General features: G+C 34.6%; 2 protein-coding genes across 10 annotated transcripts in view; one reads left to right on the top strand and one right to left on the bottom strand.

Annotated features, from left to right (window-relative positions):
• The first annotated feature begins 3162 nt into the window (after nucleotides 1-3162).
• Nucleotides 3163-7406, top strand: LOC110465405 (ovomucoid-like). 2 transcript variants are annotated; one of them, XM_021521195.1, is made up of 4 exons: nucleotides 3163-3755; nucleotides 5876-6072; nucleotides 6658-6780; nucleotides 7168-7406. In XM_021521195.1, exons 2-4 carry the CDS (start codon nucleotides 5903-5905, stop codon nucleotides 7205-7207), a joined length of 333 nt encoding a protein of 110 aa, XP_021376870.1. In that variant the 5' UTR covers nucleotides 3163-3755; nucleotides 5876-5902; the 3' UTR covers nucleotides 7208-7406. The 2 variants fall into 2 exon arrangements, with proteins under 2 accessions (XP_021376870.1, XP_021376871.1); XM_021521196.1 differs by lacking the exon at nucleotides 3163-3755 and adding an exon at nucleotides 3803-4179.
• A 742-nt stretch (nucleotides 7407-8148) lies between these two features.
• The window catches only part of LOC110465404 (ovoinhibitor-like), a 23468-nt gene continuing 18821 nt past the window's right edge, over nucleotides 8149-12795 (bottom strand). For 7 of the 8 annotated variants that reach the window (XM_021521188.1, XM_021521186.1, XM_021521191.1 and 4 more), the window contains 3 exons: nucleotides 11114-11196; nucleotides 10661-10694; nucleotides 8149-9455 (listed from right to left, as the gene is read on the bottom strand). In XM_021521188.1, the coding sequence (XP_021376863.1) occupies nucleotides 9450-9455; nucleotides 10661-10694; nucleotides 11114-11196 (123 nt within the window). In that variant the 3' untranslated portion in view covers nucleotides 8149-9449. The remainder of the gene's footprint in view (nucleotides 9456-10660; nucleotides 10695-11113; nucleotides 11197-12795) is intronic. The other variant, XM_021521193.1, reaches the window with a different exon arrangement.

Genomic DNA, 12795 nt, shown 5'->3' with positions numbered 1-12795 from the left:
TTTTAGTTCATTGACCGTATACTTGACAAAGTATTTTAGCATATTTTCGTAGTGTTTAACTTTCATGAAGATATAATGATTGTCTTAAATCGTTATGTCTTAGAACGTTTAAGACCAAAACTTTTCGTGGATTTAATAAGAGACATAATAGCGGTTGTTGTAGAGTTGTTTTGGGAACTCTTAAACATACGGGTCAGTTAGGTTTGCCTGTGGTATTTGTGTAATGGTTTATGTTTTCACTTATTACAGGCTATATATCACTTGCACACTATTTCTATATCGCCATGTACACATCTACTCACATCTGGTTTCAAAGAAATACGAAAACAATTGTGAATGAAATAGAGTACGTATTTGGCTTTATTCTGTAAAACCTAAGTATGTTAAAATCCTATATGTTTTTTATATGTGTGCAAATCGTGAATTCTGCAGACCTAAATTCAAAATTCACTATGACCAGATTAATAATGTCTAAACTGTTACTGCAATGCGTCTTCTAGTGTTTCCAGACATGGTGGCGATTACGGACACGTTAGTGGTAGCAACCATGATCTCGGTGAGAAATATGCTATCATCTTGTATGATATCATGGAAGTAATGTTTCATTATGTTCACTAGTTTGCCTTTTCGTGTCATTCTCACAAAGAATTGTAATGAGTATGTCCACTTTGAAAAAGCATTAAGATTTACACATGCATTACATTGTACAAAATCATTCGGAAGTTATGGAAGTGATATTGTTTATATTTTCAAGATAACAAATAATTCTGCAATTCAAATGGATGTACAAATATTTAATGAAAAAACAAAGAAATGGGAGAAAATAATATGGATTTTCGGATTAAAGCAAGGGAGAATGATTCGTTTTTTGGTGACCTAGTGGACAAGATCGTTATCCAATTTACCGTGATGAAAAATATTTAGGTACAAACCACTGTAGTTCAATGTAGATCAATTGTCCGAATGCAGAATTTATTATATATCCATGTGTAACAGAATGTAAGCAGGACTCTTTCAATATTGTAAAATATGCATTTGGTGTATTTCTATGCAAATGTGACACCTGCAGTGCGTACAGCTTACTGGCCAATACGACTGCAATTAGGTTTGGTTAAATACCCGTATTTTGTACAGTTTTTCTGATTTTTAAGGCGTTGACCTTTGGGAAATTCCAGAAAACGTAATTTGCGGTGAGAAAACTACGCCTAAATCATCTTTGTACTTTGGCAAAACTTTGAATCTTTTAACTGTTAGGGCCATGGTGACTTTATCAACAAACATGATGTGAGTAGCGTAAATAAAATCAGATACAAATGAATATTTCCAAAAGTATTAGCACGATATGTGAAAATTAAAATATGAAAGCGGTTAACATTTTTAAGTTAAATGGATAATGAATAGTTTATAAGGAATATGTTACGCATAGATAACGTCAAAGAGAGTAAGGTGGGTTAAAAGACATCAGAGTCAATGAAATAGACCAATGTCCTTCAAAAAGTTAAACAGCACTTTCGAGTCCACGAAACTGAAAAGAGTTTTCAAATCAAGGACTCGAAAGTAATTATCACTTATGTGTCTGAAATCAAAACAATCTATCAAAACATATTCTAATGTAAATGGAGTGTCACATGCGTGGCATGCAGGTGGATCTTTTCATTTTAAAAGGTACGAATGAGTAGGATTAAGTGTGCCAAGTACGGAGTCGAGAGAGGACAACTTCCCCTTTGTGATCTTTCCGACTGGGTACAAATATTTTATATTTCGGTTGTACTTTCAAAAGAAATGTTGATGGTTTGGAGAGACCAGCGTTGAAGCCATTAATTTTGATTGGCAGTTCGAATAATCGGTTTAAAATCTGTATACGGTAGTTTGATATTTGCTTCTCTGTCAACAAATTCGTTGCCTTTAATTCCGACATGGCTCAGAATCCATAGTTAAGTAGTTTGACATTTCTTTAAGATACGAGATATGCAAAAACTGATGTTTTGTGCGAGTGTGTTATAAGGATCTCGTAACTGTAAACGGGACAGATAGAGAGTCTGGTCAAATTGTTGCCATTTTAATGCAGTGTTCATCGATTTGGTCGAGGGCCAAACCGATGGCGCATGCTTCGACAGCACATATAGAGGCGCCGTCTGGTAGTCGAACTGAAGTGCAAGATTCAGCAGAACACGAGGCTGCTGTCACTTTTTGGCCTTCTTTGCAACCAAGAGCTGGAAAGCTGTGTATGAGCAGGGAACTTTTATTTGCATTCCCGAAAAGAGGACTTGTGTTTTTCGAGCATTACACTGGATTTTCCAACTCATGTATTGTACAGTTAACATCAGGTATTTGTATGGTCCATGAAGTAACATCGGATATGTTTTATTCAGCTATGTTAGTCAACTTTATGTTGAGTTCCTGCAGGAAATTTGCTTTTAGTTGAACTGCAAATTGTTAAGCCAGATTTTTCCTTTTGTTATAAAAGGATGGTTCATTCGCTTCCATGTACATTTGTAAAGGCTTTTTTCACAGATGTTGTTCGAAAAACTCCAAAGGCAAGAAAAAGCACCTGGTTATGGATTGGGTTTAACATCTGCAGATAAGAGCTGCGCGCTGACCCGTATACCATATAACCATAATCCAGTCTTGTTCAAATAAGTGATCTGTATAGGCGTAAAACATTTCACGGTACGTTCCCCAATCAATATGAGAGAGGATACGCATAATGTTTAACGACTTGGGACACTTATCTTTAAGATACTTAAATATGTGGTCTGAAAAAGAGTTTCGAATCAAAAATTGGGCGGAGAAATTTAATTTAATCACCAACACGAATTTTAATGCAATGAGGTGTTAGATTTGAGTCATTGTGTACTTTTCGTTTTTGACAAAAATCCATGCACACAGTTTTGGTGTTCGAGCATTTGAAGCCGTTTACGTTTGCCCAAATTTGCAATTTGTTTCAACTCTCTTGAACTTGTCGTTCTATCGTGTGCATGTTCTTAAATCTGTAGCAGATCAAGAAGTCATTCACGATTCACGAATAACGATCCTTCTGTTAACTGACCAAAACATTTACCTATTTCATTTATTTTGGACTAAAAAGGGGTGACTGATATGATTCCCTCCTTTGGAACTCCCATTTCTTGGGTTGAACCAGCAAGGACTTTGGAGTGTCCTGCGGAACATCTTTGATGATGCCATATTGCTATGTAGTTTTATGGGCCTTCTTATTATCAAAGCACACAAATCAACAAAGTACCGCATACAAGAACATCAGAAAGTCTTCCAACTGAGTAATCTCTATGACCTCATTTTAACATCTACTAAGGGGCAGAATGAGTAAACATGTTACCCATCCCTGACTGCCTGCAGTATTCAGTATTGAGTGCTTTTCGGCGAACTGTTTCGATATTATGTGACAACTGACTTTACTGATCGGCACATTGTGGCTTAGTGAGTTATTTCTCCTTGCTTGACAAAAGAAACCAATGTTTTTTTTTATACATGACATATTAGTATAACATTTACATTACTTTTTTCAGTGACCAGAACTTGTTGTGTTAACACGTTAGATACAGGTACATTTAGTAGTGTGAACTATGCCCGAGGCTTTGGTCCATGTGTTGCATGCATGTCCTATGTTTATATTAGAAAGGTATCAACATTTCAACATCAATTAATGATAACAACTAACCACTACCTATAAATATAAGCCCACTATCAAGAATCCATAAAAGTGTCCGAGATTGACTGGAAGACCAGCATTGCGGGTAAGTGTTGTTTTTAGACCAAATTCCCATATCTATACCCTAATGTATGCACTCAGACCGACGTCTGTTAGGTTCTATTAGCATTTTGTATAGGTATGCGCAGGTCTTTCACGTTTTCTTACCTGCAAAATGTGAGGAATATCATACTTAGAACTGATATTGTGTTAGCACTCGTTGACCTGTAAAGCAGCAGTGCGAGAAGGAAAAGAATTATTCATAGAAGTCATATTGTGATAAAACGAATTGTCCTGACCTGTAAATCTCCATACGATCTTTATTGTGTACGCACTTTTTGACAAATGAATTAGCAGTGCTGGAAGTATAATATCATAGGATGTGTTTAAAAGGTAAGCACACTTTGATATGTACATCAGCGGGACTTTTATGGTGATAGCGCTGGTTCTTCAGTACATCAGAAGTGTGGGTAAGTAAAACACTATTTGTAGGAGGTGTATTGTGTTGATATGTAAATCAACAGTTTTGGTTGTTCAAATATCATTTGTAGGAGATTTTTTGTGTAAGCACTCTTTGATATGTACATCATTAGTGTGTGTGTGTTTAATATCATACGTGGGAGTTTTTTGTGTAAGCACTCGTTTATCTGTACCTCAGCAGTGTGTGTGGGTTGATATTATACGCGGGAGTTTCATTGTGTTAGCACTCGGTGATCTGTACCTCAGCAGTGTGGGTGCGTTAAAAATCAAACACAGTGTTTTTTTGTGTAAGCACTCATTGATCTGTGCATCATTAGTGTGTGTGGATTTTATATCACACGTGGGAGTTTCATTGTGTTAGCACTCGTTGAACAGTATCTCAGCAGTGTGAATTCGTTAAATATCATACGTGTGAGTGTTATTGTTTTGACATTCGTTGATCTGTACCTTAGCAGTGGGTGTGGGCTAATATTATTCGTTGTAGTTTTATTGTGTGTTAGCACTCGTTGATCTGTACCTTAACAGTGTGAATTGGTTAAATATCAGACGTGAGAGTTTCATTGTGTTAGGACTCGTTGATCTGTACCGCAGCACCGTGGGTGGGTTAAATTTCACACACTGTTTTATTGTGTAAGTACTCGTTGATCTGTACATCAGCAGTGCTGGTGGGTTAAATATCAAACACAGTTTTATTGTGTTAGCATTCGTTGATCTGTACCTTAGCAGTGTGTGTGGGATAATATTATACGTGGTAGATTCATTGTGTAAGCACTCGTTGATCTGTACCTTAGCAGTGGGTGTGGGTTAATATTATACGTGGGAGTTTCATTGTGTAAGCACTCGTTGATCTGTACCGCAGCAGCGTGGGTGGGTTAAATATCAAACACAGTTTTATTGTGTTAGCATTCGTTGATCTGTACATCAGCAGTGTGTGTGGGTTAATATTATACGTGGTAGATTCATTGTGTAAGCACTCGTTGATCTGTACATCAGCAGTGAGGGTGGGTTAAATATCATACAAGGTAGTTTTATTGTGTAAGCACTCGTTGATCTGTACCTCAGCAGTGTGGGTGGGTTTAAAATATCAAACAATGTAGTTTTATTGTGTAAGCACTTGTTGGTCTGTACATCAGCAGTGAGGGTGGGTTAAATACCAAACACAGTTATTGTTTAAGCACTCGTTGATTTGTATTCAGCAGTGCGGGTGGGTTTAATAGCAAACACATGAGTTCTATTGCTTTTGTTTTTCTCTAATTGATAGATAATAGGAACAGGTTAAGTATTATGCATAGCAGTTTATTGTGTTATTTGTTATAAATTTTATATCAGTAAATTCGAGTAGGTTGAACATGGCTCTTAATAGTTTGGTTTATCTCAACGAGTCGAAATCGTGTTTTGTGTAAGCTTCTATTGTCACATAATGTCACAAATATTTTACTTGATCCTATTTCATTAACAAGCCTATCCCATGCACCTCGGCGTTGTTGTTATCGAAACTAATTTACATTCCTTTTATTTGCCTTAGACTTATTATCATTGTTTAGTTCAGACCAAGAGGAATTACTCTAAATGATCATTATATATACTGTGTAAAAGTAAGCGGTTATACTGTTTATTGGATTGTAAGAAATGTATATATTAATTATATGGAGCATTTCATTCAACCTTCGTTTTCTTAACTCCCAGGTATACACTTCAAAATTTAACCTTACGATGAAGCTGACACTATTTGTTTTGGCAATATGCCTTTCTGTTGCGATGGCAGAAGAAACAACCGCACCACCCCCTGCATTTAACAGATTATGCAAATGTTCCAAGGAACTGCATCAAGTGTGTGGTGATGATGGAATAACCTATGACAACGATTGTTTGAGGAGGTGCAAGTAAGTGTAACCGTCCGACAACACAATTGATAATTGCACTTTACGGTACACTTGTGTCACAACCTTATATTTTTTTTCTTGACATATCATTAATGTTTCACTAGAACAACAAGCGATGTCAAATTTAAAGCAGAAGTACACGGGTACTTAAAACAGTTTCGCGTTTAGCTGTAGCGCATTGTCAAATGTTATCGAAAAGCGTTCAATTTCTACGTCATCAGGACACACTCTAGTCTACAGATCGATCTATGAACATATTTGAAGATGTAAACCTGTCATGTTTTCATTCAAAGACGGTAAAAATTAAAACCTGTTGTGTTTAGAATTCCCAACTCATACCAAAGGTTTATAGATAGTAATGCAAGGATTTATTTAATCATTTTAATTCATAGTAACAGGAAAACTACCGAAACAAAACAGCAGAACGGCTAGTTTTAAACGGTGTTATCAGCCTTCATATGATTTATGTAAATTAGTAGTTCCAATATCATTTGTCAGTTGTATTCCATAGTCCACCTATATACATTTGTTTTTTAGAAGACATATAACTCGCCTATAAACTCTACCCACTGTGTATAATTTTAGTTTCGTTGGTCTGCTACACGAAGGGGAGTGTGAGGAGGACCTGTGTATCTGTAACAGACGCTACAACCCCGTGTGTGGTGATGACGGTATAACGTACGTCAACGATTGCGAGATGGAATGCAAGTACGTAACTGTGTAGTGAATATGTTTATATGTCTTAACTCATATATGTTGACGCGATGTGTCTGTTTTTTCTAGATTTCATTTTCTTATTATCATGTACTTATTATACAAATTCATCTTTTCCAGTTATATATTTCGAAACATTACAAATATACAAATACTATTGATCATGCTCGTTATTTTACTGAAATTCGAACTTCTATTTTTAGTTTTGATTGTTTTCCTTTTTCTTTACTTCGGCATACTGCTACTTGGAATGCATGTATATTGCGAAATTAAACATTACTTCGTCTCAGCATTAAAACACTGAGATATTGCCATTGTTTTATTCCTCATAATCAACTGAAGTATCTATCTTATCATTTTCATTGTACTTTGTACTTATAGGGGAGTGCATTTTGACCACGACGGAAGCTGCGATAAGTAATATCAGGCTTTCATTATCCATTGCCGGAACCTGGACGTATGGATCAATGAACACACCACCCAAGGAAAGGCATTATGTCATTATACAGTATAACAACCAGCATCAAATGAGTAGAATACTTTGTTTTTGTATGTCACCATGTTCTAATGTACGTTACCTATTCATATGCAATCGGTTTATTTATTAAACGTAAAATACGTATGTGTTTTCTATTGTCTTATTAACTGTTAGGCGTTCCATCTGTGGAGAACATATAAAACAAAGACATCAACTAAGTTTGGTAGATGAGTCTTAAAGTGTTAGCATACAGATGCTTAGAATAACGAAGTTTATTATCTTATTTCCTTCACCAGTGAAACAAAACGTTTTGTGAAAAATAGAAAACATATTTCTCTAGGCAACAACTAATCAGAGAGCAGCATTTATTTAGCATCATAACAAATGCAACGAATCTTTAGTTTGGTTTTGACGTCATAATCATTGGACCAGCGTAACGCCGTTTTAGTTATTGAGGATGATAAGTGTCCATTTAATAGCATGGTTGCTCATTTCCTATTTAATATATAGTATATTTCAATTCGTTGAATACATTTCGTGTTCATTTATGTTTTTAACATTATATCAATGAATCCATCCCACTTGACGACTTGAATTTATGAAGGAATGGTGATTGTCCTCTCTGTGTTCACAAATAGTACAATGCAACACAAAATGGTTCACGGAAATATCTGGCGAAAAGGATGATTTTTTTAAAACCATACATACTCGAAGTTATATTCAAATGATGCTTAAAAGGAACGCATTTGATAATACCCAGATATATGTACGTCTACACGATTATAAAGGGCATTTTACATATTTGATAATTAACATTATAGAAAAATAAAACAATTTTATGCTTTATAAATACATTTTTTTTAATATCAAAAACGATTTCCAGGAACACAGCCTCACACACCCTTATACACACATCTAAGAAATATGTATCTTACCGATTTGAAATTTCTTTTCATGTGACATTTTTAAAAGATGAGCGTTATAAACACAGGTGACTTCACTTTTAAAATGTGGTAATAGATACAGTGTGTCAAAAAGTATATAACTCTGCATTATACCGCCATTTCGTCCACTCATCGGGGATACTAGGGACCAAAAACTTGGAAAATCCAAATTGTCTAATCTTCTTTTTGAAACACAGGGACAGGTCCGTAAAACCCATTTATTTATAATTTCAAAATTTATTTGTTCATGTTAAAGTGTGTAAACGTCAATTGTATCTTATATGACCATGCCACTACTCAAAAGTGTGTAAATGTCAATTGTACCTTATATGACCATGCCACTACTTAAAAAATGTGTAAACGTAAATTGTATCTTATATGACCATGCCACTACTCAAAAGAGATAACCGTGGCTATTAAGGTTACAACAGTTTGTATTTAAGTGCGAGTTTGTCCTGATATAATGAAAGTATCAGATTCACTAATTCCATATGAAATCGAAACAAACCTTCTAATCATTTTACAATAAATAATCCAATGTTCACGGAAAATGAATTCTCTCTTAATTCTAACGCCACACATTTTGCTTTATATCTGTTGTCTTAAAAAGCCCAACAAAGGATGAGATTTGTTCTTATTTTACTGACAAAGCCACAACGTGGCATTAATCAAAACCTTATAATTATTTAAAAACGCACAAATACAAAGTAGTTTGAACCATACAAAACATGGAAGCAAACACCAACCAAAATATACCAAAAAATCTTGTCTGTCATAGTGGGGTGGCCAGAAACGCCGAACCACAAACTATCTTATCATAATTATAATAATTTAATTTGAGATGGTTATGTTAAATATCTTTTTTTAAATACTGCAAGATATTAATATTACATTATGAGTATGCTACACCAGGTCCATATCTAAACAGGTAAGACAATTCTTATGGACGCTATATCATGGCGGCACACGCTTCCATAAGAGGAAATACATATAAAACAAATCACACATTCATAGATTAACGGAGGCTTTTATTAACTTTGATAAAATAATCATTGATGTTCAGACTTTATGGTAGTTCCTAATTAAGTATTTCTGAATGCAAATAAAACAATCGCGATGGTATATGTATTTCCTATTACATTTTACAATCAATGGTAGTTACTTATAACAGCACCAAAACGTCTGTGTTCTTTAAACATAGAAACGTGGTATCAACTCCATTGTCGCCAATGTTCCAGGTATCATACCTAAAGTAAGGAATCAGAGAAAATATCTTAATTTATCAACAATCAATTAATTAACAAGAAAGGGTAATATATTGACCGATAAATGTAATTATAGTGGTTATATCTGTGAATTTTGGACTGAACAGTTTGGTGATTGTTGTTATATCTGTGGGTATGTAGGGACTGAATAGTATGGTAATTGTTGTTATATCTGTGGGTATGTAGGGCCTGAATGGTATGGTAATTGTTGTTATATCTATGGGTATGTATTGACAGAATAGTTTTTTAAATGTTATTATATCTGTGGGTATGTATGGACTGAATAGTTTGGTAATTGTTGTTATATCTGTGGGTATGTATGGATTGAACAGTTTGGTAAATAAATCCCTCAAGCAAATATGGGGACTTATATCACTTCCTATCTTCTCCGGCCAAATGGTTTCCATGTGTTTTCTTTGCGTGTGCTTTCCGAATATTTATGTAACTTCACATGAGCGGAGGTTGGTATGTATATATGTTCGTAATGCGTTTAAGTTTTGACACACATGGCCTCGGTGGCCTCTAATTGATTGACACATGTATGACTGTACGTATAAGTGATGCCAACGTTCAAAGACTTTACTTTGCTCAAACTTGAGTAATTGTTTCATGGCATAGCTTGTTCTTTCTAATATTACATTTGCGATCGTGGGGGCAGTTGGAGGACTTTGAGTAATACTACTGACTGTTTCCTTTATCGTTGAAAGCTTTGTCGTTGCTGAATTTGTGTGAATGTACGGACTGAACTGTTTATTGTAGATGTTATTCTTGTAAATGTATTTTCTGAGAGAGTTGTAATACTTGATCGACTGTTGGACATTTCCATTGTAAATGCTATGTCTTTTTGAATGCACCGAGACTGAACTATTTTGTTATAAATGAAATTACGGTGTGAAAATATAGAATGAACAGTTTTGATTTCGTTTCTATATCTGTGTTAGCTATGAACTGAGCATTTCGGTAATTGTTGTAATGTTGTTTTATTACAAAAGCATTGATCGCATCGACAGTTTTTGTGCGCATAATAATACATTTATTTCTATATTTGTTACATGAACTTCTGAATACTCTCCGTCTATGATGAAAAATGACTTTAGTCACTCAACCCATTATAACAAACATTGATGTCATTAACTTGAACTGTAGCTGTATCATATTTTAGATGTAAATACAATTTTTATATTTACCTGACAACTCCCGTCATAATTCAAGGCAATCCCTCTGAAATTATAAAGAAAATCTTGATGTATTGGAAAATCTTAATTGGATTCGAAACGTAATCCTTTGATCCATATAAGGCGACGATAGAAATGACCAAACATGGACTTATGCTAAGAACGTGTGATTAATGCTCATATGATCCATCATATGATAATACTTTAGACGTTGATGAAGCTCAATGATATATATATATATATACATATTATATCAATAACGAATATGTTAAATACAAACTAACAAAATTGCACTGAGTTTCAAAGCGGTATTAAATTTATACAGTTTATCTAAAACGATAGACAGTTCATTGTTTTCGAACGTCTGGAAGAAGAGGGAAAATTTCTGTTGTGCGAATACCTAACACAGACTGATGACACAAAGTCAAAATACGCAACTTAGCAATAAATCTTTTTTGGACTTACTCGCAGTTCATGGTACACTCGTTAGCGTAGGTTTTTCCATCAATTCCACAGACAGGATCCCAAATCTCTGGGCAAGCGCAAACCTGTGCATATTTGTAAGAAATAAAAGAATGATAAAAGGGTAAACAAAACCATAATTTGAATTCATATCGAGTATTATTGAAAGTAAGATCTACACTGAGGTTAAAAAAGACCGAAGGGTAAGGCTTCCTCTGCTTTAACAACGACACATACAATGTAAGTCTCGGAGATATTCATTGTTGACAGCGAAGTTACAAAGTACACTTATGAGCGTCGATACACAGCTTCCCCATAGTTGGACGGAAATGTAGAACAAGAACATGATATAGCGTAAGAAAGAATGAAAGTATTTTATTTCAGTGAAATGTTTCTACCGCTCGAAAGAATACGACACGTAAAACATATGTTTCTTTTTATTTATTTTGTTAGTGATTTTATCTTTTAGGCATATGGTGAAACTGTTTCATTTAACACATGGTTAGTTGTTTGGCATATCATGACACTGAATTTTCAAGAGAACAGAACGAATAAAATTACAACTATCCACACCTTGTTATTAAAAGTACACATTCATATGGCTCTATTTTTGATAGAATCTTTTTCAGTTGACATGGTGACCAAAGAGTAAGTGATAACACTTCCTACGAAAACGCTATTTTATTACCTTACCTTGTTACAGTTTCCGTAATAATCCAAAGAAACCCCTCTGAAATGGTAACAAAAATATATATCAAATAGCCGAGGATTGCATTCTCATTCATGACGATGGAAGAGTGTTTCGAAAATTGAGGAAAAAGATAGGGATTCAAGTGACATAATTTGTAGTTATTAAAAGAAAGCCGACGATATGTTTTGAGAGTTTGTTTAGCCATTTCATGTTTGAAATGCAGGTTATATATGTTAAGGAATAACATAAATGGAACGCCAGTTGTTATACTTCACCTTTACCTCAAAACACCATACCATTGTATATAAATTCAATGAGTGATACCATATATAGGTTACGCACTCGTGAAAAATATCATTTATTATTAGCCACACGAGAGAAATATATCTGTTACTACTGAAGACACCAATACATTCTCTATTTATTAATTTTTAAAGCATAAAACATGAAAAATGTAATGCATTAAAAAAGGCCGTGGATTAGAAGCGTACTAATAAGCGCCATATTCTTGTGAAATCACGCTCGACAGCAAGCCTGCACGCCATTTTGAATGGGAAACTCAACGCAATTCCGACGTTTTCAGCAATTTTCTAGTATGATTGCTTATAATAATGTTATTAATTGTATATTCATGTAAATACTTAAGCGTGAGCACTAAACATTTACCAGAACGACCACTTATTCTACCGTCGATTCATTTGAATCTGAACAAAAAATCGTTGCCTTTGAATGCAGCGAATAGAAGATACCGTTATGATTGGCCAATACCAAAATGGGATATTTTCACACTGTGAAAATATCACTTTTGATATTTGCCACAGTGTGAAAGATATCAGTTTTATCAAGTTGGTAGAATCCGATATTTCACTGGCAAAAATGTAAGAAATATTATTAACTTATATAACATAGATGTGACGGTGTTCTTAAAACTCCTTCAGCATGGACAATATCAATATTGATAAAAGTACATTGGACATATACAAATTTCTTTTTT

Source organism: Mizuhopecten yessoensis, unplaced genomic scaffold (assembly GCF_002113885.1).
Source record: "Mizuhopecten yessoensis strain PY_sf001 unplaced genomic scaffold, ASM211388v2 scaffold11073, whole genome shotgun sequence".
In the NCBI taxonomy this organism is placed as follows: domain Eukaryota; kingdom Metazoa; phylum Mollusca; class Bivalvia; order Pectinida; family Pectinidae; genus Mizuhopecten; species Mizuhopecten yessoensis.
The sequence above is the reverse complement of the archived record's forward strand: the minus strand, read 5'-3'. Positions and strand labels throughout refer to the sequence as shown.